Source organism: Perissodus microlepis, chromosome 8 (assembly GCF_051167445.1).
Source record: "Perissodus microlepis isolate ML-2025 ecotype Zambia chromosome 8, ASM5116744v1, whole genome shotgun sequence".
In the NCBI taxonomy this organism is placed as follows: Eukaryota; Metazoa; Chordata; class Actinopteri; order Cichliformes; family Cichlidae; genus Perissodus; species Perissodus microlepis.
Genome location: NC_140468.1, coordinates 18,640,015 through 18,667,992, shown reverse-complemented (window position 1 = coordinate 18,667,992; position 27,978 = coordinate 18,640,015). Strand labels below are relative to the sequence as shown.

Below are 27,978 nucleotides of genomic sequence, written 5' to 3'. Positions count from 1 at the left end.
GAGCCATCAGGCTGGCCTCCGTCACAGCATTATCTCATACATTAATAAAAACCACATCGGTTGATGCACACGGACATACACAAGTCTGCTGATTTATTCATGGAATCCATATGTATATACTCACATGAATTCAAACAGCCAGTGCCCAGGTATTCAAGTATCTAATTATTTTGGCGCAGTTGGAGCCAATTCTCAGGGAAGGCTGGGATAACACTTCCCAAATGCCCTATAAAGCCTCTTTTTCACATATTCAGTCTTCTTCTATGCAGCCTGGAAGTTTTTTTATGTGTTTGTAACATGGTGCAAACTGCCTTTCCCACACAAGCTAACGTCAAACAGACGCTAACCAACCTCCCACTAAATAGCTCACATCATCAGATCAGAGAGAGAGAGGAAAAAAAGTCGTTTTCATTGGCTCAATTATGTTCGACGCATGTTGTTGCACAGATGTTTTTCTACTCGACTGTCACGGCTAACCTTTAGGAAAGCGGTCTAAAGAGGACCTGGAGCAGCACAGCCCACTAAGGACACCCATATGAGCCGAATTTCCACTGCAGTGATTTCATCGGTAATGAGGCACTATAAGCTGCAGATGTTGTGTCAAACTCTCAGGCAGGAACCATGGCAACAGGATGAACACACACAGAGGACCTTGCCCAAGGTGATCCAAACACTCCTGCATGTGCTGAGTGGGAGCCAAACTAGCTGATGTCTCTCAGGCATTGTTAATACTATAGCATAACTAAAGACGTAAGGCAGCTCTGGCTGTTTTACTTTATATATTAGAAACATATTTAGTTGTAACCATGCGAGCCTGGGGGCTGTAAAGAACGACTTCTTTTAATTTGTGAGTTTAAACTTCAGCTTCAATGACTTTATGGGACCTCCAAAAAACCAGCAGGACTTAAACAATTCAAAGCAATATTTCAAGATGATCGAATACAGTTCACTGCAGTTCCAAGTTTTTAAAACGACACATTAAAAGATAAAAGAGAGAGAGAGACTGCAAAAGTGGGCCCGGTATGTGAAAAAGAGACCATTTTAACACAGTAAAGAACAGCAAAGACAGGAGAACAGTGCCGAGCAGCTCAACTTGCAAGAGAAAAATCACTGTGCACGAAAAAAAACTGTTTATTAACTACAAAACAAACACTCTCAGTCCGATGTGTCACTAAAACCCTTTTCAGACATGCACTCATGAGCAGGCCTGCTTTCAGTCTGACTCAGCACCCTGATCACTTTTTCACAGCAGCAATCTCACTAATTTGGACCTAGCAACCTTGATCACTCACTAAAGTCTTATGAATTTGCATTGCAAGTTGCTCAGCTCACTGCAATGCTTTTGACACCAACAGCATGTACTTAAGAACGTTTTTTTTTTCCATTTAAAATAAGATTAAAAACACTCCTCCATGATGCTTTTTCCCCCATTCCCAAATCAGAAGAGTGATTGCTCTCGGAGCCGGCGTGATAGGGGTGGGAGGATTTTGTTATCATTTGCTGCAGCGCGTGCTGACTCAGAAACCCTGCTCTCGGTGACAGCGGGTAAGACAACTAAACGTTAGGGAAGTGTGGAGCGTACCGTGGCTCTCTGCGTCACTGTAAAGCCGTTAGGAGCATTAAAAATGACCCGTGTTTGACTGACAGGATGTCGTGCATTTAATGTCTGAAAAGGGCTTTTCTGTTTGGTCACCAACTTAATGAAAAAAATAACCAAGATGGATTAAAACAAGTCCTTCCAAAGAGATTAAAAACAGGGGACACACTCATCTGTGATCCCAAAAATGTCTGCCTCTTTGAATAAATCTCCAGTTCCTTTATCACTTTTCTATTTATTTCTCTCCTTTGGTTCTGTCTACTGTTTTCTGTAGTCACGCCTCGTTTTCTTCTTCTTCCAGAGTGACTTAAGTGATGTAGATGCGGTGGAAGTCGTTGGCTCCGAACGCACAGTTGCACTTGGGGCACTTCCTCTGTCGGGTGTCGTAACGCATCTTCAGACATTCGTAGCAGAAAACGTGGAAACACTTGGTGAGCACCGTCTCCTTGTCTCGGGTGTTACAACAGGGGCAACGCAGCTTGGCCTGAAGACAGACAAACACATGTGTATAGGCCATATGTGAGCTCAGTCATTACCTAATTTTCCTGAGTAATATAACTACTACTCAAGGGTATAACAAACAAGTTTCATGTCCCTGAAGCGCAGACAAATCACTGAATGGCCCGTGCTCACAACTGAAACACAGCCAGTAAAGCAAATTCCAAAGCCGGAGCATTTGCATTAATTTTACTAGACAGTTATGTTTTATGTAGCTATCTAACTTCAGACTGTGCCTGGGAGCTATTGGTGTGTTTGTGTTCTCTGCACACAGCCTCCTCTTTTTCACCTTGTACTGATTGATCTCCTCCTGCAGAATCTCGTCTGCATCCGAGTACATCTCCACCTTCTTCTGTTTCTCCAGCTTCCTTCTGAGCCTGGACAGATCCTCCTGTAAGGACAGAATCCCCAAGATGTTAGACCTGCATCCTCCAATCAGAGCTTTAGGTTTGGAGTGACACTCGCAGTGCATGCATACCTGTGCTCGCTTCAGGTTGCTGCTCTCCCTCTCCCGGGCAGTGCGGTTCTCAGCCACAGAGACTTGGATCTCCTTCAGCTTGGCCTGCGTGTGCTCCAGCTGCACCTTCAGGTCCTCTGCCAGCTGTGCGGCCTCCACTGCCTGCAGCGAGGAAGGAAACAGGCGCACTCAATAAAAACACCTAACGATGACAACTTTCAGATGTAATGTGGCGGTGGTACGGTGAGCATTATGAGTTTTTAGGCTATTCTTCAACTCTGTTTCAATTACGTAAGCAGTCCCTTTATTGTGTTTTGGGACTCATTTAAATGTTATTGGTGACTGTTCTTATTTGTGGGCAAAAAAAAAAAAAAACCCTTATATGCGACAAGATGACCTCAATAACTTTGTCTCAGTGTCTGCAGTGCTTCCCATCAATTACCAGAAACATCGAAACCAAAACTACTTGAGAAAAAAAAAAAGGCAAATGTGGCCACAGGGACAAATTCTGGGTCTAATATTTGAACTTTTTACATGCTTAAATGCTTAAATGACAATGAGAGCCTGTGCTTTTGGCCTACAGCCCCAGTGTTAGTGTGTAGTGATTACACTGGCTTGTTTTGGGTCAACATAAACAGGGGTCTTCTAAAGTGGATTCTCTATATAAAAGATCCTTCTGATTGATGGCCCTCCTCACCTTCCTCTTGTTCAGCTCTAGTGCTTGTGTTCTGACAGCCAGTTCCTTTTCCAGAGCTGCCAGGGTGCTCTGTAGGACTCCCTCTTTTTCTTCCAATTTCTGCACAACCAGCAGCTGGGCATCCACCTAAAAGAGGGAGCAAAAAGTAGCCAGCGAGTGCTTCACTGCCCTGACCCAATTTTTTTTTTTTTTTAACCCACAAGTGCTGCCTTGTCAGGTTAAAGTTGCACCTCACCTGAGTTTTGAAAGCAAGAACTTGGTCAGCCAGCTCCTCCTTCTCCTCTTTCAGCAGCTTGTAGATCTGGTTAGATTTAATTCGCTCGCTCATTAGCTTAAAATTGGCATCGTCCTTCTCGCGCAACTGCTGCAACAGCCGGCTGTTCTGCTCCTGCATGTCTTCAAAGGCCTGGCCTGTTACATCCATCTCACTCAACAGGGCTTCCTCCTCCTGAAAAACACATGCGTCAGATATTAAAAACAGTGAAAAGAGTGACAGTCAGCTGTGCTGCTTCTGCCCTCCAGTTTATGAAATGATTTCAACAGCAGTTTTCAGTCTTTAAGATAAGAATGTGACGAGGACACGCAGGTTTGACCTCCAACAGTACCACTTCTAAATAACTGTAAAAGAATCACAAGGATTTAATTTTCCAAACTACTTTCTTACGACTCAAAGACATAAACAAAGACGCTTTTCTTTTTTCCCCCCAGTTCTGAAAACCTGTGCATCCTTGATCAATGTGCCATCAAGAATGAGCAACTTGCTGAGCTCTTTTCATTTGGGGATGCCATCCTATCTTACATTAAACTTATAGTCACCCATCACTAGTTCATGATATCAAACTGGCACAGAATTTGGACATCCAACTCATTTTACATGGTCTACCACACACAACCTGTTTTGATCTGAAGTCGAATGAATCAAACTCCACTTTCTGTCAGTGTAAAGGCATTTACCTACACAGTTAACCCATGAGATGTCTTAATATAAGAAAAAGTGCAATTTCTATAGAAGGTGAAAAACAGAAACCTTTCTGTCTTTTAGCTGTTTATCTGTTACTACGTTGCTACTGTATGAATGGCTGAGGGTTGGTCTTAATTAATAGGAAAAGCTGTAAAAATTAAGAAAACCGTTAAAATTCCAAAAATGTATTTCCAATACTTTCCAGGGGCTGGACTGGAGTCTTTGCCGGGCCGATTCTGGCCCCCGGGCCTCGTTTTTGACAGCCCCTGGTCTACAGCTCGGAAATGCTTCCCTTGTCGCCTTATTAATTTTCACTAAAAGCAGTTGTTAGGCTGTATTATGATTTTATGATTGTATAAAATACTCTAGAGAACAAATCATTTCATAAAGCTTTTACTAACATTATGACAAGCTCCAGCACTAAAACAAAGTTGTTTTTGGGATAAAGATGGTTTTTCCCCAGCATTAGCAGTGCTGCTCAACAGCTGTTCAACACTACTGACAAAAGAGAAGCATTTAGTTAAATGCATAAGTTATGCATCAAAAAATAAAGGGGGGAAAAAGCCTTATACTTGTACACAATTATCTGCTTCTTCTCTTGAGACTATGATGCACATTAAGATCAATTAGCTGAATTTTCATGTAGGTGGTGTTTGCAGCTCAGTGGGCAAAAAGCAGAAGTTTGACACAGTACACTGGACTAAGAGCCACGATTTTGTGCCACCTCTCTTTTTAATGAGTCAGTCAGTTCTGAATTGAATCAAGATACTGCCAAAGATTCCCACCCTACTATTCAAGACTGCGGACGTCTCGATACAGACACACCTGGTTTGTTTTTAGGTAAAAAATTAGCTTTGCTTTATTTGTAAATTTTGGTTCAAGCTGGGTTTTTTTTTTATGAACCAGCTAGGGCCTATAAACAAAAGTCAGATGAACTCATAAATAGCCTGTTTATTGGATAGTTTTGGCAGTTAAATTCTGGCAGCCGAGGACCGAGGGGAACAAATCAAACACATCTGACACCACTGGAGCTTTAGTTGCTGCGCTTTAACTTTATACCAGATATTAAGGCAAAAGTGAAAAGCTGAATAAATATTTCACTGCAGACTGTGTTTTACCTCCTGTTAATTATGTTCTGCAAGACCTCCCAAGCATGAGGACATACAGACCATCAGAGCTCAACATCTGTTTTCTTAATGTTCAGTTATTTGCACCAGAATTCACCATTTCTTGGCTGACATAGGTGAAGATAGTGATTAACATTTATTCATAAACCTCTCCTACTCACAGCAAAATTAATATCATGACAAGAAAAAAAAAAGCATTCGATTACCTAATATGGGTGTATCCACCATCTATGCAGAATAACAGTGACATGACTTGAACAGCGTTTAACCCAAGGCAGATAAAGATTTGAATGTCATGAGTATCTGCCCTCTTATTTTCTGCATTTTCTTACAAATGAAATTCTTTAAGTGTTTCAACATTTGCATGACAGCACAGCCAAGTGAGTGAGCTCAGAGTGCTTTGCATACTGAAAATTTATCACATTGGATCAACCCAAAAAAAAAAAAATGTCCCCACCCAAAATGAATTCTCACACTCTGGCCTAAAACTGTTCCCCTTAAACTGTCAGGATAATCGTGGCACAGTGTTGCTGCGAGACAAGAGGGTGAATACATTTCTGCTAGATAGCATAAAGTTTAAGTTGCTTTTCAAAGTGACCAGAACATCAGTGGCATAGCAGCTCACCTGGCTCACAATTCACCAGTTAGTATAAAGTGTTGAGTACAAAAAGAAAGTGATAAGACTGTATTGCACAAACAGCCATATCCAGGACACAATAACCTTGCTCTATTAAAGCATTTAGGTTCAGGAGTCTGGTGACCACATGATCATTAGTAACCATAGCCACACAAAGCATGCACATGCCCAAGCGCTGACCATACTACTTATGTTAACACAATGGTGATAGGAAGGCACAAAACATCATGGGAGTCAGCCAGCAGGACCAAGGTCATGATCATCACCATACAACACAGGATAATGGTGTCATGCACCGCGTGTGGCAAAGTGATCTTTCAAGCTATTTCAGGAAATTCACTCTTTATCAATGTGTGCATGCAAAATGTATCAACATCGAGATTTTGTTCGGAAAACATTCGATTCAGTCAACATCCAGTGAGAATCTGATGAAGTTGTAAGCAGTGTGCATGAAGGTTTTGCTAAAAACAACAATTATGACCCTGATCCTGACCATTAGTAAAATTAGAGTGAAGAGCAACCAACACTCTAAGAATAACAATTCTTGTGAAATATGGACTGACTAATCATGACATAAGCTTATGTTATGCAAAATGAACAACAAATTTAGACTGTATTGCGCAAGAAAACCTTTGCACATTTACGACGAAGAGGAAGAAAGAGAGAAATGACGGTGCTAAAAAAAGAAAATCTGTTTATCTTTGTTTCATTAGAAATTTTTACCATTTGAGAACTTTAACCCGCCAGCTTTCTAGTACAAAATCTGCAGTTTACATCCCAGTGAAAACACTTTGTCCTGTCTCCAGTGAACCAGGTAAAAACTACAGACAATGTGCCGACATTTCAGCATTTCAGGTGTTAAGAGAGCTGTTGGTACTCCAGCAAAGACAAATGCTTTTAAGTGCCACTAGACATGTATCTCCTAACACTGAAATTGGGAGTGCCTACTAAAAAAGGGCAAAAGAAATTCAAATTAGAGCGCATGGATTATCAAAGGGATGGTGCCAGTAACAATAATCGTGACAGCTCAAAACATTACCAGCAGGTTAGCATTAGCATACTCAGCTGATCAGAGCCAGGCCACAGCGTAAGCTTTCAGTTCCTCTTTGGTCGTCTAAGATTAGTAGAACTCCTTTCTTAGGCAAATGCAATACTCACTGCACTACTTTCAATCTTAACACCGCTGATTGTTTATATTCAACGCCGGTGGAATCCCCAAAAGCTTAAATATGGCATTTTTATAAGGCTTATGGTTCAAATATTTTATTAGGTACAAAACTCGTCACATGGAAGACAAAGAGCTTAGGACGAGCTTCTTAGGCATCACGTTTTGCCGTTATTAACTTTTTACAAACTGGAAAGTAAAAGAGAAATAATGAGGAGGTAAAAACACAGGTTAAGGTGAAGTGCTCTGAGAAGATTACCACTGCACTACACACACACCTGTTTAGTGGCAGCGAGTTTCTTCTGCAGGTGCTCAATGGTCTCTTCTGCCACTCGTATTTTCCTGAGGGCGTCTTCATCAGCCAGTTTTTTGCTCTCCTTCCTCTCCCTCTCCTCGAGCTCTCGCACTCGCATCCTCAGCTCATCCACCTGGACCATAAGAGACAGGAGCTTACTTTGTTTTGTTAAATATCTAACCTACCAGTTGCTCTAAAAAGTAAGTGAAAGAGTACAAACGGAAAGAAAAACAAAACAAACCTCAGCTTTAGATTTGCGTTCGGCCGCCATCAGCTGCACTTTATCTCTTTGCTCCTTTGGCGCTGACTTATACATGTCCAGCAGAAGCTTCATCTCTTTCTGGGACTCTTGGGCTTTCCTGATTGGTTAGAGATTACATTAAAATAAACAGTCATGGCATTTTAATTAGCAGAGTGCTTCTAATTATGAAAACAAAACACTGGCAGACTTTGCAGTTCTTAGAGTAACACTATGACTAGACTTCCTGCAATCTGCATGATTTCCTATTTGTTTTATAATGAAGATAATTTGAAAATATTCATCATTAGAGTAACAACATTTTAGGAAATGTGTGTTTATCGCATTTAGTTACTACATATGAATGTGGAGTTAAATAGAGGGCAGTGTACTTGAGTTCTACTCTGAGCATCTTCAGTGTGTCTGAGTCTTTCCTCTTCAGCTCGTCGCTGCGCTGCCTCTCCCTCTCCCGCTCCCTCTCTCGTTCTCGCTCGGCCTCCCTCTCCCTCTCCCGCTCTCTCTCTCGGGCTCGCTGTCTCTCCAGCTCCCTCCTCCTCTCCTCTTCTTCCTCCTGGTCTTCATCCTCCTCCTTTTTCACGTCAATGCTGTCGCTCGTCGTCTCCTCCAAAATCAGAACTCCAGTGTCGCCACTCTGACAGCGTAACTGTTGATGGCACAACAGTTTTATTGAGAATCATCATCAGACACCTCAGAACAGACACCTCAATTAGATAATGTCAGTGCATGTTAGTAAATGACGTAACCTACCTTGTTGATCTCCAGCTGCGTTTCCCGCAATTTCCTCTTGTAGCGTTGCACGTCGCCTTTCAACTGCAGGTTGTGGTTCTGGAGGCTGCTGATCAAATGTCGCATCTCCCTGTTGATCGGTCCTGAGAAAAAGATGAAAGCCCGACAGTCAGTGGGTGTTTTTGAGTTTGACTCATTCAGCACTCTCGGCTAGCATCACGAAGCTGTAAATGATGAGTTTAATCACATAGTGCACAGAACTGACAGCTTGATACGGATGATATGCAATATTCTCTGCAGAGCTGAGAGAGGATTAGTTTGCTGACTGATATCTTCCTTAATATCCACTCGAATACCACCCTCAAAATATGGTACATTTCTTTCTTCTACTGAGCTTTGAAGCACATTAAAAAATATAACAAATACATGTTCATTCTCGACAGACGAATATACACGCAAAACAATGTCCCTGACTGAAGTGTGAGAGTGTTTTGAAAAGGTACCTGCTTGCTCGTTGGCTGCCAGGTTCTGCTCAAATTCAATACGCAGCATCTCATATTCTTTGCGCACCTGGGCCAGAGTATCCTCCAGCTGGATGACCTCAGTCCGCAGCTTCTTCTGAAGAGACAGCTCATCACTCTGAAAGGTTAAAAACAGTGAGACATTATTCTCCATGTTTCTGAGCGTTAATAACAACTAGTGCTGTCAGCGTTAATCTCATTAAAATGACGTTAACGCCATAACTGCATTAACGCAGCAAATGTCTGTTAACGAGTCACCGTGGATCGACCCGCGGTGAGTTGACTACGCATTAGCGTGGTCAACTCGTTAATGGAGATTTGCTGACAGCACTAATAACAACACATACAAGTTTAAACTGTAAAAAAATATACAATGCACAACAGACTTTCTGCCAGTGCACTGCAAGCTTAGTCTGAAGGAGCTGCTCCGGAGTCTCATCCTTTCTCTGAATCTTAAATTATATTAATGTTGACACAAACACACAAAGAAATGCTCTGAGAGTCACCTCCATGTGCTCAATCTGTCGGAGATGGGCGTTCTTCGCAGTGAGCAGGAGAGCCCGTGCCTCATCCAGCTGGGTTTTCACTCCTAGAGACTCGTTGTACAGGAGGGAGAACTGAGACTGCAGACATTTGTACTCTAACGTTTCCTTCACAACCTCCTCTGGAATATTACGCAGGTCCATCTGAAAAGCCCAGATGTGGAGTGAGATGACACGCAGGGCTAAACCATGAAAATCATTCAAATAAAGAAGGAAAATGAAATTAGCCTCCCGTCTCACAGGTATGCAGATTCAAATACATTTACCTTGAGCTTCTCACTCTCCCTCACAGCCTCCTGGAGCTCCACCTGTAGTTTTTCCAATTCTGCCATGCGGCTATTTGCCAACTCCTGGTTGTGCTCCAGCTCTGCATTGAGACTCTCAAACTATTAAAAAAAGAAAAAAAAAAGAAGACCACATTGATAAAGAAATATGGACTTTTGGAGGCAAGTTGCATATAAAAACGTGTTACACAACACTAAGTCGTCTAACCTTTTGAATGTTCAGTGTAATCTGGCCTCCAGCCAGCCCACCTGAGCTACCAGTGCTGCTGTATCCTGACTTGAGCTGCAGACAGAAAACACAGAAAATGTGTCAGGAAGTAACAACATAAAGTAAATGATTCTTATTGTGTGCGTTTAAAAAAAAAAATAAAGTGTCACATCTGCACATGCAGTTATGGACAAACAAGCTATTTTAACTAAAAACACTTGTGTGCATATCCACATCGTTTGCATCAAAGTCTTACAATGTACATTTAAAAGGAAAAAAGAAAAAGACAAACAAATCTTGCCGACCCGGGCTTGAGATCAAATCCATGAAGCAAGTTTGGAAGTTTGGGGTTAGAGCTACTTTAACTCACAAAAGGGGGAAATATTTAGTTTGTACTTCAGAAGAAACATCTGCTGAGGTGACTTCAGCAGGTCCCTGCACTTTCTAACTAAAAACTGATGATTTGCATAGAGATGGAAACTCACAAATTAGGCCTGCAATCAGCCTACAGAGAGAAAAAAATCTGTGGTGTTAGATGATCCAGCAGGATACATTTGTCAAACTTCAAAGTAAAGCTTACTACAAAAAAGGGCAGTCTGCCTTTCAAAACAACCACTCTGAACTTAGATCTTAATCCAATCCACCTCAAGTGCACACCAGACTTTCTAAGAATATGCCAGACCTGAAGCAGCTCTGTAAGGAAGCATGGACTAACAACCAGCCAAAATAAACTAATCCAATTTGCACTATCATGAAAATATGTAAGTAATGTGTTCAACAAAGACTCAAAAGAATACATTTGGCTTATTAGTTAAAGCAGATTGTGTTTGTCTGTACTTGTGAACAAAAGCATACAACTCTACTCTGTAATTCTTCTGACATCCAATTTTCATGATCAGAAAACTGCTGTGCTTCTACTGATGCACAGCCCACCTTTGAGCTGTGCATCAGTAGAAGCAGCTGTTTTGACATGCATTGATGCTTAGAGCCTTATCAATGTCAACTCATGTATTAGAGGAAAAACGACAGAGCCTACGCCTAGTGGAAAGATTTAAAAATAAATATGCACACTATAAAAAGAAAAAGAAAAAACAAAAAGGGGGCTGATGCAAAAGTTGCAAAGGGACATTAAACAAACGCACCTGCTCCATGGCCTCTGCTAGGTGTTTGTTAAGCTTTTGTTCCCTATTGCGCAGTTTCTCAATGTCCCACTGCAGGTCCTCCACCGTTGTCTCCATCTCAGTCACCTTGGTCTCTGAGCTGGTCACCTTGTCCACGAGCTCATTATACTGCAGGAGAGTGGGACATGTGAATAGTTGCTGCATCACTAAGAATTAGCGACCATAAGAAATTGTCTAACTAGTTTTCCCCATTCATTCACCCTGAAACACTCGAAATAACTACACTTGCAAACAGTCAACGTGTATGGTGAGTCACTTAAACAATACTAAGGACTTTGTACCTCCATGGACATCTTATGGTGTCTTCCCTGCAGGAGAGTGGCTAAGTCTCGCAGTCGAGTGTTCTCGTCCAGCAGAGTGCAGTTCAGATTGATGATGTCAGACTGGCTGTCATCTTCAAATCCTGCTAAACCAAACCAAAAAAAACAAAACCCCCAATACTGTCATTCTAATTTGGCCAAACTAACAAGTATCAAAGGAAGCACTCCAACAACTCAGTTATGATGCATTAAACTCAAAAATCTAGTAATTAGTTTAAGGTAAATGATGGTGGTCAGAGGTTTACTTACACTCATGGCCATGAATGTCAGGGTAATTTGGACTTTTGATCAATTTATTTGAACTGTTCTTTTTTTCAGGATAGAGTGATTTTGAATTTATTTTCGATTTTTCCAAAACCACACAGGGTCAAACGTATCCATATCCAAACACACACACGCCCACTAATATTTGATCAAACATCCTTTAGCAAATTGCTCCCCGATCAAATGCTTTTCATATCCATCAACATGCTTCTTGCTGAATATTTTACCACTCCTCTTAGCAGAATTGTTACGTTTAAATTGGTTGGTTTCCAGGCACAGATTGGGCTTTTTAACATGGTCCACAAATTTTCAACTGGGGTAAGATCGATGCTTTGGAAAGGCCATTCCAGCAGCTTAACATTAGCCTGCTTTATCCTTTTCAAAACCATTTTGGATGTGTTTGGCATCAGTGTCCCAATGGAACAACTGTGTCACACTGTCAAACTTTGTGTGTGATTTGAGATGAAATTTGAAGAATTTGGAGGTAGTCCTCTTCCGCCGTCATTATTCCATCCACTTTGTGCAATGTACAAGCACCACTGGCAGCAAAACAGCCCCAAAGCATGACCATGTTTGACAACTCAACTCTTAGATTTGAAAGCCTCATCTCTACTACTCCAAACATACCTCCTTTCATTGTGTCCAAACGGCTCAAAGAGGTTTCAACTCTCATCCGAGAAGCTTCTTCAGTTCTAAGAGCAACTGGTGGAGAGTCCCAGATTTTTAAGCCCCATTTGTCACGCCTTCAAGAAACTTAAAGAAGTCCAGACACTTTTCTTTCCAAGCTCCTTAGACTACAATGACCTGGATGACTGAGAGCCTTCTACAACACACTTTTCTCCTGAAGGTATTTGGCTTATGAAATTTGGGCTGATCCAAATTTCATTTGAGCCTGAAGGTGTCAACTTCGGTTCAGAGACTTCCTTCTTGGTCGGCGCCCTCTCAGTCCATGGCGATGTGAAACTCCCTTCACTCTGGCCATTGATCCTGGTGTTTCAGCAGCTTCCAGTACATGGCAGGCTTGAGCCTTGGAGGTTCCTGGGATGTTCCTGAACATCCTAACCAACATCCTCTCATCTGAGAGTGAAAATTTGGGTCTTCTTACAATATTTGGCAAAATTGTGACACATCTGAATAATTTGTATTTATGCGCATTTGTTTAAACTGATGATCTTGCAATATGCAGTTCTTCACAAATAACTGCAGGAGACATTCCCAGCTTTTGTAAATACAGTTCTCCTTCGCAGATCTTCACTGAGTTCTTTGGACTTTCCTATTTTTCTGAGTATTGGTAGTCCATAGAGTGCCGTCAAACAAATATTTTTTATGCTGACAGAGAGAAACCACTAGTTGTAGTCCATCATGATCACAAAGAGAAGTTAACAAACCTGAACCTTGTCAAGTTAAAGGAAACTGTAGAACCTTCAGCATATTTACAGATTTAAATGAGTGCATGTATATATTTGATTCTGTATAAATAAATTTAGCCCTGTGTGAATTAGAAAAAATCTAAATGAAATTCAAACTCGTGCACCTAATTTTTGACTTTTAATGTCATTAAAGATAAAAAAAAAATGGAAAAAGAACAGTTCAAAGAAATCACTATTGATGAACGTATGTAAACTTCTGACTATAACTGTACATTTAAGTGTCAATAACAAACATTTCTCCACAGTTACCTGCAGCTTGGACCACCTTGCACATGTCACTGATGTGACTGTGCAGCCTATCAAAGACGCAGACCAAGCAGGCGATGGCTTCTTTGCTGAATTGCATGCGGTCCTGGAGGTGCAGAGTTAGTTCCTCCTCACTGCTCTGCTCCAGAGTCGACAAGAAACCCTTGGCATTTTCACTCAGGGGAGGAGGTGGCGGTGATGTATCTGCACATATGTAAAAATGATAAAGTCAGCAAGTAACAATTTGACAGAATTCTTAAATATCAATTTAAAAAAAAATTACAATTAAAACAGTAATCTATTGCTGGCACAGTGTGGTCCAATGTGGTAAAGTCTGGTATAAACAAGTATTTTCAGAGCAATTTGTTATTTAAATACAAAGCAAAGAAAAAGGAAATCTACCAAATACAGACTGTGTAGATTGGGACTAAAGTCTTGATAATACACTAAAATTCTGCAGTAGTACATGCTAACAGATGAAAGAAATATTGTAACAGTTGCCTTCTTTAGCTCACTATCATTCCCCTTTGCCTCACTATAATTCAGGGGTCGGCAACCCTGGGCACGCGTGCCAGCTGTGGCACGCGAAGGGTTAACTGATGGCATGACCATAGCTGGACTGGCCATCGGCCGTTGGTGATTTTGCATTTTTTATGGGCCGAAGATTTTTTTCTTTTATTTTATGTTTCAGTAACGGTATAAACAATGAGAGGTGGTGGACTGGCCAGGTGCTGGCCGATGTGTAAAAATAACTCAGTTGTTTGGTGGTGGCAATGGCGGAGATTCCACAGAGGCCAGCAGGTGGATGAGGGAAGGGGAGGCAGGAGGAGGAGAGACCTGAGGCGGCCGCCGAGTGTCAGGTGAACTGAACATCAGGTAAGAAGTTATGACCTGCAGTCTATCTGGGTCAGATATAAACCAAGTTTAGGTGGAGTTTATTTTCGTTGTGCTGACTTTTTACAGTCAGTTACAATAACTCGTACTACGTACTAGCTAGCATGACGGAGTTTCTATACAGCTGGGCGGGTGCTATGATGTTACTGATAGTGAACTTTATTTTATTTATAAGGTTAGTTAGTAGAGTTGCCAACCGTCCCCGTAAAAAATGGAATCGTCCCGCATTCAGAGAAAATATTACGCGTTTCGTATTGAGCCAAAAAGGAACACAGTTTGTCCCGTACTTCAGCTAGAATCAAACAAAGACACAAAGTTGGATTTATTCTGTCTTTACGCTGTCAGCTGCCTCTTCTTCTGTTGTTTAAATTTATTTAATATTAATTTATTTTTAATTAATTTTTTGTCCCAGTCCAGCCCTGGGCAAGACACTTAGTGAATTAATCTGAGAAGGTGCATTAAAAAATAAATAGCCAGGCCAGCGGTGCACATCGCAAATCAGCTCGCATAGACACATTAATCGTGCCGCTTCTTAATGACGGTATCTTAGCCAACAACCCCAACTACCAGATTCAACTTGTAATTGGCTAAAAATCACTTAGCCTACCGGTGAGAGGGATGTTGCTAGCTGGCAGTTTTTTTCAAGCAATGTTGAAATTTCCACATTGCAACACTTCAAATGCTTCAGGAGCTTTCCGCTCAGCGCAGCATCAGCACCACAGAAATACACGGATACATCCGTAGGCTCGAGACAGAATTCACAATGTGTTTTTAGGACTTTCAGGTGTATGGACCAATGTTTTCTTTTCTGATCAAACCAGAAAGGTTTAATGAGCAGCTGGATTTGTCTCGCATTAACTGGCTGGACACAGAGGACATCAAAATGCAGCTGATTGAACTGAAAAGCTCGACTCTGTGGGGGTCAAAGTTTGCAGAACTACAAAAGCAGTTGGAATCCATAGCTGTGCGTGTTCATGGAGCTTGCATTTTCACCTGTTGGACATCACTACCTGACAAGTTTAACTGTCTTCAGAACATTGCAGAGGCCTTATTGACAGTATTTGGCTCTACATGTCTGTGTGAGCAGATTTTCTCTCACATGAAGAGTGTCCTCGGGTAGCCGTTATGGATAAAAAGTGTCTTTTTTTTGTTTCAAAATAGCTGATAACTATTTACTGATAGCTGCCAACATCTGCAAACAAATACAATTGTATAAAGTTGTTCTATATAGTGTGTAACTGTTCATATAGAGCGTTATTAAATTTATTGCTAATGCAATTATATGGCACACTGACTTCTGAGGAAATTATAGATGGCACTCATCATCAGAAAGGTTGCCTACCCCTGCTATAATTTAATACGCATCTTGAATAATGGTCAACACACAATAAACAAGAATATCCTTAAATTACAAGGCCTGAAGTTCAGTCTTGTTGCATAAAATTAGCTATCAATATAAATAGTAGTGACTCAGACTGATGTAACTTCATGAGTAATGAAAGTCATAAAGATACACTAAGTTAAATTGAGAATGAATGAATAAGGCAGATTACAATAGTCTATGACAGACGATTTGTCATTAAAAAAAATTGCTAACCTGTTTTTGTATCCGATTGCGGCTCTGTTGGTGTCAGTAAATCGTCTCCAGTGGGAGGAGGGGGCTGCTGCTGCTCCTCTTCCTGACGCTCTTCCTGACGCTCCTCTTGTTGCTGCTCTGGCCGCTCACCCTCGTTCTGGGCCTCTGGCACAGGAGGGGGAGGCACGCCAGAAGGCGAAGCCAGGTTGACACCATCTTCCTCCATTGGTGTTTGATCAGGGATGGTTGCTGAGGGTGGGGCAGGGGTAGAAACGACTGGAGGATCTGGCTCAATACGTTTGCGCAGAATGCGCACGTTTTCTTCCAACTGCAAGTCAGATAGACATAGAAAGAAAAAGGTGTTAATTCTCTTTACAAGTTATTACCATGAGTTTAAGCCTTAGTACAGCTAAGTATATGTATAGCGACACTGCTTTGTGATCCTTCGATGTAAGCTCTTCCTATCATTGTGACGCAGAATTCACCAAGCGTTGGATTGTTCACCTACCAATAGGGAACGTGAGCTGGGATTAGACCTACTGATGATGTGTTGTTGCAATAGTAATCCTGCTCAGTACAAGAGGAACCGCAGGTTCAGACATTTGGTGTATAGTGCTTGGCTGAGGAGCCAAAGGTGCAAAGCTACCATCTGTGGGATTATGACTGAACAGCCCGCCGGTGTAGGAGAGCTGTTTGTGACTGGACTGGGGGACGGCCGAACAACAGTCGCCCCTCTCCAATTGTGCACCCATGTTTGTGGAGAACGTGTTGCTAAATAACTTCTAAACATCCTGATAACCGACCAATACCTGTCACTATGTGTACAATCAGGTTAAGGCAGGCAGGTGGAAAACATGTACAGGATACATAGGACGTGGAGCCTGGACCTATGTATATAACAACTATCCTCCTAGACATGCTGATCAATCTGGAGGAAACCTACTATATAACCTGCCTAAGGTACCAGGATTATCTATAACACCTATATAGCTTTTGGGAGTTATTTTTATAACACTCAGATCCTTACAAATTACAAAAAGATGACAATCCATCAGATGGAAGAGCTGGGCAATGCTTTCTTAATTTATACATGCACATGTGCCTGCTATAATTGGTAACAGGAAAAAACATTAAGATCTGCAATTACCAGATATAAGCCAAATTGGTTTGCCTCACACAAATGCAAGCGTGCTAAAAAAACTGATTCATCTGACCGCTGCGTTTAAATGAGGTTTTTATCAAATGTGCCAGTTCTTAAATCAGGTTAGAGTGGAAACTAAAATTCAAGAATGGATTCTAACAATATAATGAAATGCACAGAATTACTTGTGACCAGTAGCGATTAACAATCAGCAAGGTAGTGTCATCAGTGGCTTGTCTCTTCTCCAGCTTCTCAATTTTCTCTCTCAGCTCATCCTCCATCGCCTGTCTCTGCTCCAAGCGTTCACATAGCTTCTTATTCTTGAACTGGAGAACCTTCATGTCCATTTCCTCCTGAATTAACAAACACATACAAACAGAGAAACAAAATAATGAGTGTTAGGGATTGTAGATGTTGTCTGGCAAAAATAGATGACAGATTGTGCCTTGAAAGTGTGAGGACCATATAACTCACGGTAGAGGAGACTCCAGCTATGCGTATTGGCTCAATTAGCGTGGTGGTGGTCTTCTCTTCTTTCTTGCTTTTCTTTTCAGGTGGGCCAGGGGGGCTGTCCCCGCCTGGGGGACGCTTTCCTCCCCCAGCACCTGACATCTTTCCTTCCCTGCATTACATCAAGCAAGGCATGAAGAATTATAATTCATTCATTTTGTGACAGCAAAGGGACGGCGTTAGCCTTAAATCAAAAATGCAATTTTAAATTTTAAAAGGTTCACTTTTCTGGTCCACTAGCATTTAAATGCCGACTTATTACTGTATAAAGGTATGCCTGCAGAACTACCAACCATCTTAATTCCATATTGCTACAAAGATTAAAGATCTTTTGCAAGCTTGCAGCTTGCTACTGCTAACCATGCTAATGCTACGCTAAGGCTAACGGACGGCGTTATTGGTTCAAGATTCCGAGGTGGTCGGGGTTTTTATTCATTATCCATCCCCACATACACAAAATGTTCTTAAACAGGTATATGTGTGTCTTTTCACAAGAGAAATGTTATCATTACAAACCTTAACAACCAGTACTTGAAACGTAAGTCAGGACATCAGAGAAGCAACAGGAAATATGCAGCTAACGCTTCTTCTTCGTTGGTTTTAAATGTTCCTTACAATAACGGGAGAGCATTAGCGCCGCCTATTGCTTGCAATTCACATAATGTAAAGATTAAGTATTCCCGTTGGTAACAACAAGTTGTAAATTAAAAAACACACTCAAAACACGGACTACTTCCTTGGGATACGGTGCTTTGAAGTGCAGCTACTCGAATTTATCTGGAGAGTGTATTCGAGACCTCAAAAATGCAAACCATGCTGCCACGTCCCCTCCGGCCTCTCGGGGGCGCTCCTGCGGCACACTGTAATAATAACTTCCAGGACTGTGACCAGAATGTAAACAGTGCTCAGGTGATAGCTAACTGCTGTTAACATTAACGGTAGCTAATTTCGTTACTGTAGCCGCTTAATCGCACACGTTATGGCTTCACTATAGATTCCTCGACCTGAGAGGGCTTCCTGATTCCTCGTTTCCCTCTCTGTCTTGTCGTTTGATTGCATAAATGGTGAGTAGCTTCCTGTTCGGTCAGTGAACCTGCTGCTGTATCAAGGCCATAGCAAAGACAGTTACCTAACCGTTTTGATGGACTTCTAAATAACAATAGGTCGAGGAGATGTGTGTATACACGTTTGACCTGCTAACTAGATTTAAACTAAAGCTAAGGGCACAATACTTCCTTATCAAGAGTTAGGTAACTAGTTCCTGTTTATTCAGAACCACTGGTACAAACTAAGACACGTGACTATTGTTTTAACAGCTCCATAAGCTGTAAACATGACCAAAGACATCGTTGTTGGGGACGAACTACCAGACTGGGTGGGGGCCAAGGAGTTTTATCAGAAGTATGATCCTAAAGAGGTGATTGGCAGGTAAGTCAACCAAAATAGCCTGAGATATACAATGCTGTTAAAAAGCATCCATCGTGATTTGTTTGTTGTTGTCGTTGTTTTTCATATTTGTTACACTGTATGTTTCATATCATCAATAAATTTTAAATATTAGACAAAGATAACCCAAATAAATTCGAAATGCAGTTTTTGTTTATTAAAGGTGGGAAAAAAGTTACTGACATCTATCAATCTTGAAAGAGTTACAAAAACAAGCCTTTGGAACTCCAGTGAATTACAGTGAGAGCCATTATTGTGCACAAATAGAGAAAACCTGAAAATGCGGTGAACCTTCCCAGGAGTGGCCGGCCTTAAAATGACTCCAAGATGCCACTGACAACATCCAGGACGTCACAAAAGAACCCAGAGCTACATCTAAAGAACTGCGGGCCTAACTTGCCCCAGGAGCTGCTTTACTGCCTCAGAACCTCAATAACTTGCTATAATTGATGAAACAATGAATTCTGTGCTCTACCAGAAGATCCAGAAGGAGAATGTACAGCCGTCTGTTAAGCCACTGACACTCAAGCCCACACGGGTTATGCAGCAGAACAATGATCCAAAACACACCAGCAAGTCCACATCTGAATTCTAAGAAGAGTGGAACAAAAGTGTGTTCAGGTTATCTTTGTCTAATATTAAAATGAGTATAATGATCTGAAACATGTAAGTGGAACGGGGCAAATACTGTACACAGAGCTACTGTGTACATTTTTTAATACCGTGTCATTTTTTAATAATGTTGAAAATGCACTGTATTGTATGCTCATTGTCAGGGGTGTGAGCAGTGTGGTGCGCAGGTGTGTGCACAGACACACGGGCCAGGAGCTGGCGGTGAAGATTATCGAGATCACAGCTGAGAAGATGACAATCCAGCAGTTGGAGGAGGTGAAAATTTCCACGCTGAAAGAGATCCAAGTGCTCAACATGGTGAAGGGACACCCCTCCATCAGTATGTTGCTGTTCTCTCTCCTTTTGTTAAAGAATCATAAAATTTCTTTCCATAAAGTTTGGTAAATGTTAAAGCTCTCTTCTGTTTCATTCCCTTTAGTCACCCTCATTGATTCCTATGAGTCTGCTACATTCATATTTTTGGTGTTTGATCTGTGAGTATGAGGACAAAAAACTATTAAACTAAATTCTTTTTACACTCCCAACCTGAAATTCAATTTTTTTTTTCAACAACATTTGTCAATTTGCTGTCTTTTGTTAACAGCATGAGACGTGGAGAGCTGTTTGACTACCTCACAGAAAAAGTTACCCTAAGTGAGAAGGAAACCAGGTGAGCCGCAACATGACTGCACTATATCTGTATTAATTAATACTAGCAGCATTTTGCATTGGGCACATCATAAAGTTCTGTTTCTGCAGACCATATTCCAAAATATGCCGCCTTTCAAGATTTTATTTAAAAGTTATCCAGCGAGCAGCTCTGCATTAAAGAGCTGCTGAATATCTAAATATAATCACACGTTTGGTGTCGACACCCACTTTTAATCTCGTGTCACGCAGCCCAACTTAATCTCACATCAAAAAAGTGGAAGCCTCAAAGCTGCAGCTTTAAAAAAGAAAAACACTCATGTTTTTGGGGTGGTTGTTGTAGTTTTGTAGTTTTTGTTATTAGCATTGTCCTGCTGAAAAATGCAAGGCCTGTCTGGATGGGAGCACATGTTGCTCTAAAACTTGTATATACATTTCATCACAGATGTTGCCTTTCCAGATGTGCAAGATCATAGTCGCAGTGCTGCTTTTTAGCTTTGTTGCTTGCGTACAGAGATTTCTCCAGATTCTCTGAGTTGAGGTTATGGGAGTTCATATTATGTATAGTAGATAATGAGGTATTCAAAGTCTTTGCAACTCATTGAGGAACATTATTCTAAAATTGCTTCACAATTTTTAGATGCAGGTTTTTGCAGATTGTTGACTCTCTACCCATCTTTATTTCTGAGAAGCTCTGATTCTCTAAGATTTTCATTTTATACCCAATCATTTTAATCACTTGGTGAAGCCAGCAATGTTGTGTATCCCATGAATAATCAAGCCAAAGATATGATTAAAATTACACAAACATATTACACAGTGTTTACTCTGAACCTTAGACACGCTCGGATGAAATCTATTTTACACGGATCAAATGTGTGTATTCGGTTCTTTACAGGAGCATGATGCGAGCTCTGCTGGAGGCCGTGCAATACCTTCATTCCCTCAACATCGTGCACCGGGATCTGAAACCGGAGAACATTCTCCTGGACGATTATGGCCATATCAAACTCTCTGACTTTGGTTTTTCCGTGCAGCTACAACCTGTGGAGAAGCTTCGAGGTATGGCTGTGGATCATGAGCATATCCTGTGACAAGTGTTCATCCATTATTAGTTTAAAACGATCTTTTCTGTTATAATCAGAGCTCTGTGGGACACCTGGTTATTTGGCGCCCGAAATACTAAAGTGTTCCATGGATGAAATGCACCCAGGCTACGGCAAGGAGGTCGATCTGTGAGTCTGTCTTTGTTCGGCGGAGATTTACAAACGTGCTACTTCTAACTGCCGTTTCTAACATTTGCATGGTGTGTGTTTCTAAGCTGGGCCTGTGGAGTCATCCTCTTCACCTTACTAGCCGGCTCGCCTCCATTCTGGCACCGTAAGCAGATGCTGATGCTGAGGATGATAATGGAGGGTCGCTATCAGTTCAGCTCCCCAGAGTGGGACGACCGGTCTGACACTGTGAAGGATCTGGTAAGCTCATACGGTCAGCTTATTCTGTACTGCAGCAACCCTAATATTGACATTTCCAGTGCAAAGAATAAATCATATTGCAGTATTTGCATCTCTTAAATCATTCATGTGTACTTCTGTAATCTTTGTGCTTGTGATACTCAGATATCCAGGCTGCTGGTGGTGGACCCAGCTAACCGTCTCACTGCTGAGCAAGCCTTGGCGCATTCCTTCTTCAGGCAGTACCAGCGGGAGGATGTGAGGCTCTTCAGCCCCAGAAAGACGTTTAGGGTGAGCCGCTGTGTTAGCCCAGCATTGTTATTGCCGCTGATTTAAACTGTCTGTGAAACAGGAAATACCTTCCACATGCTTCCATGCATCCAGGTTCTGATAGTGAGCGTGCTCGCCTGCATCAGGATGTACAGCCGCTACCGCAGGGTGCGGCCGCTAACCCGAGAGGTGCTGGCGAGGGATCCTTACTCCATCCGCGGCGTGCGCAAGCTCATCGACGGCTGCGCCTTCCGGATCTACGGGCACTGGGTCAAGAAAGGGGAGCAGCAGAACCGAGCAGCCCTCTTTCAGAACGCTGCTAAGATCATGCTGCTAGAGCTGGAGGAGTTTGAAACATAAAAGGTCAACCTCGTCGCTCAAAAACGCTTTTATGTATCCGTTTGCATGTGCTGTCATTGCTGTGTTTGCTCCATCGAGTTACTGTTTCAAGATAAGGAATGCAGGGACGGGGGATCTTTGTGTGCCTTAATGCGCATCGTGGCTCTGAAAGTTCAAGATAAGCATGCACCACTTAATATTCCTTATGTTGTTGTCTGAAACTCCCTGTCAGGTCATCCGGTTTGCAGTGCAATTTGCCGTTGAGGACACCTTGCACGATCTCTTTAGTAAAACTCATCATAATATATATTTAGGATTTTATGTGTTAATCGTCCATTATAACTGAGTAGGCCAGTGGCGTCAAACTCATTTTAATTCATGGGCCACATGCAGCCCAATTTGATCGCAAGTGAAAGTGTTTTATAATAAAAATCTATTTTAAAAAAATCTTAAAAATGTTCCTTTTCTTTTAGCGGCGAGTACAATTATGTATTTAATAAATCCTACATTTACTAAACAGATGATGGTGAAATTAAGTGTCGCTCTTAACGACTTACAAGACGTGTGGCCCACAGTGTGTGTGTTTGACCCCTCTGATGTAGAGAATGCATTTCTAAGCACTGTGTAGGTTAAGTGGAAATCAAAGCACTCAGATTAGTTATTTCTAGGGGACCTAGTATGCTCATATTGACTCCACTTGAGTAGCTTTGCATGATTCACGGTTCATAAAAACACTTGTATGTCTTTTACTGCGCATTAGTGCAGACCTTCAGGCCACACGACCATTAAGCCAACTTTCTTCCTTATTACGTGAAACTTTAATACAACACCTAAAATTATAATACTACAAAAACAGCAGAAAATAAGGAAAAAGCATAATAAGTCTCCTTTATTAGACACATACAGGTACATAGAAGTGCTGCGTTAAAGCTCAGATTTACATATATGCCAGTATTACGAGTCAGCACTGGGGCACGTGTGAAATATTCAAGTTAAATATTTGGAGTGTTTCTGTCGTGTTTCATGCATGCAAGCATTCCTCAACAGGAAACCCACTCAAGACTAACTGTGAACATCGTTTGCGACTGTAAAACTAACAAGCACCATTCCTAACTCAGTTCATTCTTTCATCTAGAGAGAATTAAGTTTTTTTGATTTCCTGGAAGTGCCTGTTTGGGAAAAAAAACATGTAATTATATAAATGCAGGTATAAAGTATGTTGTGCTGTACATGGAGAAAAACGGTTTTATTGACAATAAAACAAATGTTTTAATCGTGCTGCTTTGCAGGAGTGCTTTATTTGAAATCTACCGTCTATCTAGATGGGGCAAAAAAAAGTGTGTTATTTTTTGGCTTTGTGGCTGTTCTGTGAGTAATCTAAAGCACTCTTTTGCTGAGATGCTTTTTCTTTAATCCGCTGATCTAGTTGCCCAGACACAAGCATCATCTGCTCTCTGACTTGTTGCTCTATCAGCGCCTTCAGCTCAGATGTGGCTCCTGAAAGAGAGGAAATGAAGCCGTTCCTTGCATGACTTTGCTTGGGCTGTGTTGGACTGTAAAAGTTACGCCTGCAGCATAACTGCAGCGCTGCCGTGATTTTTACCTGCTGGGGCCGCGATGGAGGCTTGCTGTGTTTCGGAAGACGTCCCATCTTCCGCCTCTGTCTCATTCTCAACACCTGGTCGGATAAAAGTAATAAATATAGCTCAGTACTCTTTTTTTTTTTTTTAATATCCCATTTTTAATGCAACACATAACAAGGCAGGTGCTGGATTGGAGGAGATTTTTTTTCTTTTAATATTCATTTCCACAGGAAGTGAAAAGGAGATTAAGAATGTTTTGCAAGAGTTTGGCAATGCTTGGTCAGGCAGTATATCTGATCCAATTTCACTCCAACCACAACTGTGCAAGATTGGATCACACATGTAGTCACTGCAAAGAGGTAGAAGACGATTTTTATACACTACATGAACCGAATTTCTGAGCCAGCTATACAAAGAAATCCATGCCATGAAGCACCCGGCATACTGTTTCTGTACTGGTGATAATTCCAGAGAAGGGTCGGAGCTCTGCAGTTAAGTGAGCCAGCAGAGCATTGGCTGAGTTTCTGCAGTTCCTAAAAGCGTCTACTTTGCAATAATCTCACTTACAGGTGATGGTAGAATATGTATGAGGGAAGAAATTTTACAAAATGAGTTGTTGCAATGGCGACATCCTATTACAGCGCCACGCTCAAATTCAGTGAGCTCTTTAGAGCGACCCATTCTTTCACAAATGTTTGTAAAGGCAGACTGCGTAGCTTGTTGCTTCATTTTATGCATCTGTGGCAATGCGAATGAAAACATCTGAATTTACTTTCTTTCTTATCTTAACACTGTATGATTTCAGATTGCTTTTCCTTTTTTTTGTCTTCCTTGTCTGACAGCTTTTTTTGTGCCAAACACGTTTGCTTTTCCAAGATGAACTCTGTAAATTCTCTATAGGCTCTTCTTCGTGTGTTACTTTTATCTGTTTTTGTTTATTCATTTCTATTCGTGTTATTTCTGTTAATACAGTATATGTGTGATATGGCATTGTCTAAGCTGACAGGCAGGAGGGTAAAAGAAAGAGGGAGAAAGAAAAAAGGGAACAGGGGAGAATAAAGGCAAGAATAAAATATAATTGCTCTCCCCCGCTATATGTAACTTTAATGCTACTAAAAACTTTGCTTTTTACCTGGCGCAGAAGAATCCTCCACGGTAGGGGATCCAATATCCGGCATCCCAGAGTATCTCAAAGACAGATCAAGATTCACCTGTTGGTGGAAAAAAAACTTACTTAAAATGTATTTGGTACACAGGGGGCACTACTGAGAACAGGAAAGCTGCACAGAGGGTAACTGACATGGCCCAAAAAAATCATTGGCTGCCCACTGCCACCCCTGGAGGCCATCACCAGATCCTCCTGTCTCAGGAAAAACCAGGGCCATCACAGGTGACCCCTGGTAGGCACCTCCAGACTCACTAACAGCTTCTTGCCCTGGGCCATTCAGACTGTTAACACTATCCCCCCCACAACACACCCACCCACCTCTAGCCACTCAGAATCTATTCAGACCAAGTCTTTTCTTTGCACTACCTTCAAGCACTTTGCTCTCCATTGTGTGCCTTTCTATTGCTTTGTACATACATATATACATATTCCTCTAGTTTGTATATATCTCTTCTGTTCCTATATATTCCTGATGTCTTTACTATTTTTTTTTTTTTACTCCTGCACAGCTGTCGTGGAGCACCCATAATTTCCTTGTATGACAATGACAATAAAGGGCTATTCTATTCTATTCTATTCTATTCTATTCTATATTTGTTTGTTTGTATATTTGTGATATAATTTATTATTTCACAAACGAGCATGTAGCACTAAATACAATCTATGTGCTTTAGAAATACATTTTACTTTACCTAATGACAAATACTGAAAACTCAAGTCAGTTAATTCATGACATTTACCTGTGTGGTAAAGATATATTTATATAGCTTGTAGTGTTTCATGTAGTTGTTGAGGATGTATGTTAAGACACGGTTAACCTCATCAGCATTGAAGAGGCTGATGCTGAACGGAGGCCGCTGTAGAGGGGAGACACACACGCACACACAAACACACCATGAATCAGCATTACAGTCGTGGATCTGTATGAGTTTGAAAATGAAACAGTGACTGCCAAATTTTGCACACACCCTGACTGAGTGGCATAACAGAAGCTCCCTGCAGTACTTGAAACACTGCTCCGAGTTATTGAGTGGAGTTTCTGCAAGAAAGGAGGTTCAGACACATGTCATGTAAAGTTAAAGGATACTTTGGCATTTAATGGTGGTGATGCAAGTCACGTGACACTAGGTCAACAATCTTACTGAGTTAATCACTGACTCATAAGATTGTACAGTATTTCCTTCAATTGCCTAAATACTGTATTTTTTACAGACTTAACAGAAGAGTTGAGTCTGCGCTAAACAAATGTTGTGAGGAGAAGAGACAATTTGTACTGTTTTGATTGTAAACACATCATTTTCAAAGCCAGATAGACCCCTTGCTGACTACACATAGTTAAGATAAACCTACTTTGCTTACCTACGTTGGCTTCATGAATTGACTTGATAATGGACAAGAGAGTAGACGTTTGTTCTTTGTTGAAGCTGTGCTCTCTGCAGAAAAGCACCATCTGAACGTACAGCTCCAGAAGAACTCCCTTTCTGGGTTCAGGGAGGTCAACTCGAAGCACACTGCACAGAGCACTGTCACAGAGGAGAACAAGTAACCCCCCCTAAATAACGTCTGTGCCCTATAATTGAGTGATTATTGTTTATAAATGAGTGACAGAAACCTCTCCAGATCGGGAATGGATTGCATTTTGTTGATCTCTTCCATATCATGGTAGCTTACATCTGTCCTGAGGGAAATAGATTCATGGATAAATATTACAATCAGGCAGGCAAAGTGTAAATAAAATGGAAGCTAACGAAAATGATCTGCACCGTGTGTGTGACCCAGCTCTCACCATAACATCACTTTAGCTTTCAGGTCATGTGGTAGCTACAAAAGAAAACGATGCTTTTTATACATTGTAATCCATTACAAATAATAATAAAAGCTCTGTCAAATGTAAGATATAACATGAATATTTATGCCAAAATGTTTTTTTTTTAAATTAACAGAGGCTAAATGAGTAGGAAGTAAAGAGAACCGAACACAGAAGCAGCGAATAAAACTTGAAGAGCATACCTTAATTGTCCCATCCATTTTTAAAAGTTATTATTTCTTTAGGTGAAATAACTAGCTATAGTTAAAATGGACAGACTTCAAAACATGTTTTACAGTTTAAAGAAAATATATCAGAAAATAAATCTGCCTGGAGTATGCTCCGTTTTGTTAGCCACCTGTATCCTAGCAACAGGCCACTTTTTTCTTTTTCCGGTTCAGGGTCCTACAAAATAAAACAACTAAATAAACATTTGTTTATTATTTATCACATTATTATACATCATGTTATATAATTTAATAGATCTTATTTATGCAGCAATGCTCTTAAAGGTAACGGCATGAGCCGCACTGATTTGTTATTATCTTATAATTTAATGTAAAGTGAAGTGCCCCCCCCCCCCCCCCCCCACACACACACACACACACACACAACGAAACAAAACAAAAAGAAAACCAAAACAATAATAATGAATTAATTAAAAACCTCATCACTTGGTACATTTGCAAGTCCTCGGCTAAACCCATGATGACGAGATCAGCGCTCTGTGGGAGTCATCCATCTGCTGCTGGATTTCTTGTTCTTGTGGCTGAAAATAGGAGGCTAACGACCTTTGGCTGTATGTTTTCGGATAGTTATGCCAAACGTAGTGCCAACATAATGCAGGATGAAGAGTAGAAAGTTAAATCTAAAAATAAACAGAAAAAAAAAATTGCAGGCGAAAGATGTAATGAGCCAGCCTGTTGTGTGATAAATAAAAGAAAATTAAAGATGCTGGGTTTGGAACTCTTTTTAAGCTCTCCATCGCTGCGTGAAGCTGTAACCATGGCAACGCCATAAACCTGCCTGAGTTTTCTGTCAACAGCTGCTGTGCTTTTGTTTTTTTGTTTTTTGTTTATGTTTTGTTTTTGTTTGGTTTTTTTTTTGGGGGGGGG

The 27,978-nt window shown here is 41.1% G+C and overlaps 3 protein-coding genes across 8 annotated transcripts; 1 reads left to right on the top strand and 2 right to left on the bottom strand.

The window, feature by feature from the left end:
• Nucleotides 1-72: 72 nt before the first annotated feature.
• On the bottom strand, nt 73-18,181 carry rnf40 (ring finger protein 40). Of its 2 annotated transcripts, none has more exons than XM_084937968.1 (20): nt 18,053-18,181; nt 17,501-17,648; nt 17,212-17,379; nt 15,907-16,213; nt 13,419-13,619; nt 11,437-11,561; nt 11,117-11,263; nt 9,975-10,049; nt 9,749-9,868; nt 9,447-9,626; nt 8,923-9,058; nt 8,441-8,562; nt 8,065-8,336; nt 7,676-7,793; nt 7,418-7,567; nt 3,485-3,697; nt 3,250-3,375; nt 2,574-2,714; nt 2,385-2,486; nt 73-2,081 (listed from the first exon to the last, which is right to left on the bottom strand). In XM_084937968.1, the coding sequence occupies exons 2-20, from the start codon at nt 17,636-17,638 to the stop codon at nt 1,905-1,907; spliced, it is 3,018 nt and encodes a 1,005-aa protein (XP_084794094.1). In that variant the 5' UTR covers nt 17,639-17,648; nt 18,053-18,181; the 3' UTR covers nt 73-1,904. The 2 variants fall into 2 exon arrangements, with proteins under 2 accessions (XP_084794094.1, XP_084794095.1); XM_084937969.1 differs by having other exon boundaries at nt 11,437-11,558.
• A 212-nt stretch (nt 18,182-18,393) lies between these two features.
• phkg2 (phosphorylase kinase, gamma 2 (testis)) lies at nt 18,394-23,583 on the top strand. The gene is made up of 10 exons (XM_084937971.1): nt 18,394-18,600; nt 18,853-18,964; nt 19,759-19,934; nt 20,034-20,088; nt 20,199-20,264; nt 21,141-21,304; nt 21,387-21,477; nt 21,564-21,717; nt 21,862-21,987; nt 22,081-23,583. Exons 2-10 carry the CDS (start codon nt 18,870-18,872, stop codon nt 22,324-22,326), a joined length of 1,173 nt encoding a protein of 390 aa, XP_084794097.1. The 5' UTR covers nt 18,394-18,600; nt 18,853-18,869; the 3' UTR covers nt 22,327-23,583.
• On the bottom strand, nt 23,169-27,818 carry cfap119 (cilia and flagella associated protein 119). Of its 5 annotated transcripts, none has more exons than XM_084937974.1 (9): nt 27,530-27,818; nt 26,820-26,877; nt 26,669-26,734; nt 26,416-26,579; nt 26,025-26,095; nt 25,797-25,913; nt 25,021-25,099; nt 23,909-23,983; nt 23,169-23,802 (listed from the first exon to the last, which is right to left on the bottom strand). In XM_084937974.1, exons 2-9 carry the CDS (start codon nt 26,843-26,845, stop codon nt 23,648-23,650), a joined length of 753 nt encoding a protein of 250 aa, XP_084794100.1. In that variant the 5' UTR covers nt 26,846-26,877; nt 27,530-27,818; the 3' UTR covers nt 23,169-23,647. The 5 variants fall into 5 exon arrangements, with proteins under 5 accessions (XP_084794100.1, XP_084794101.1, XP_084794099.1 ...); XM_084937975.1 differs by having other exon boundaries at nt 26,843-26,877; nt 27,530-27,815; XM_084937973.1 differs by lacking the exon at nt 27,530-27,818 and adding an exon at nt 27,067-27,338.
• Between the last annotated feature and the right edge of the window lie 160 nt (nt 27,819-27,978).

Bases quoted from the DNA above. Each gene is read 5' to 3' on its own strand.
- rnf40 (XM_084937968.1), bottom strand. From the start codon at position 17,638: ATGTCAGGTGCTGGGGGAGGAAAGCGTCCCCCAGGCGGGGACAGCCCC. The intron at 16,214-17,211 runs GTAATTCTGTGC...TCTGACTTGCAG, and splicing joins TTAATCGCTACTGGTCACAA to TTGGAAGAAAACGTGCGCAT. The intron at 8,337-8,440 runs GTAGGTTACGTC...TGCCATCAACAG, and splicing joins CGCAGCTGGAGATCAACAAG to TTACGCTGTCAGAGTGGCGA.
- phkg2 (XM_084937971.1), top strand. From the start codon at position 18,870: ATGACCAAAGACATCGTTGTTGGGGACGAACTACCAGACTGGGTGGGG. The intron at 19,935-20,033 runs GTATGTTGCTGT...CATTCCCTTTAG, and splicing joins GAAGGGACACCCCTCCATCA to TCACCCTCATTGATTCCTAT. The intron at 20,089-20,198 runs GTGAGTATGAGG...TTTTGTTAACAG, and splicing joins ATATTTTTGGTGTTTGATCT to CATGAGACGTGGAGAGCTGT.
- cfap119 (XM_084937972.1), bottom strand. The intron at 25,914-26,024 runs GTGTGTGCAAAA...TCCCCTCTACAG, and splicing joins TGTTATGCCACTCAGTCAGG to CGGCCTCCGTTCAGCATCAG. The intron at 23,803-23,908 runs GTAAAAATCACG...CCTCTCTTTCAG, and splicing joins CTCCATCGCGGCCCCAGCAG to GAGCCACATCTGAGCTGAAG.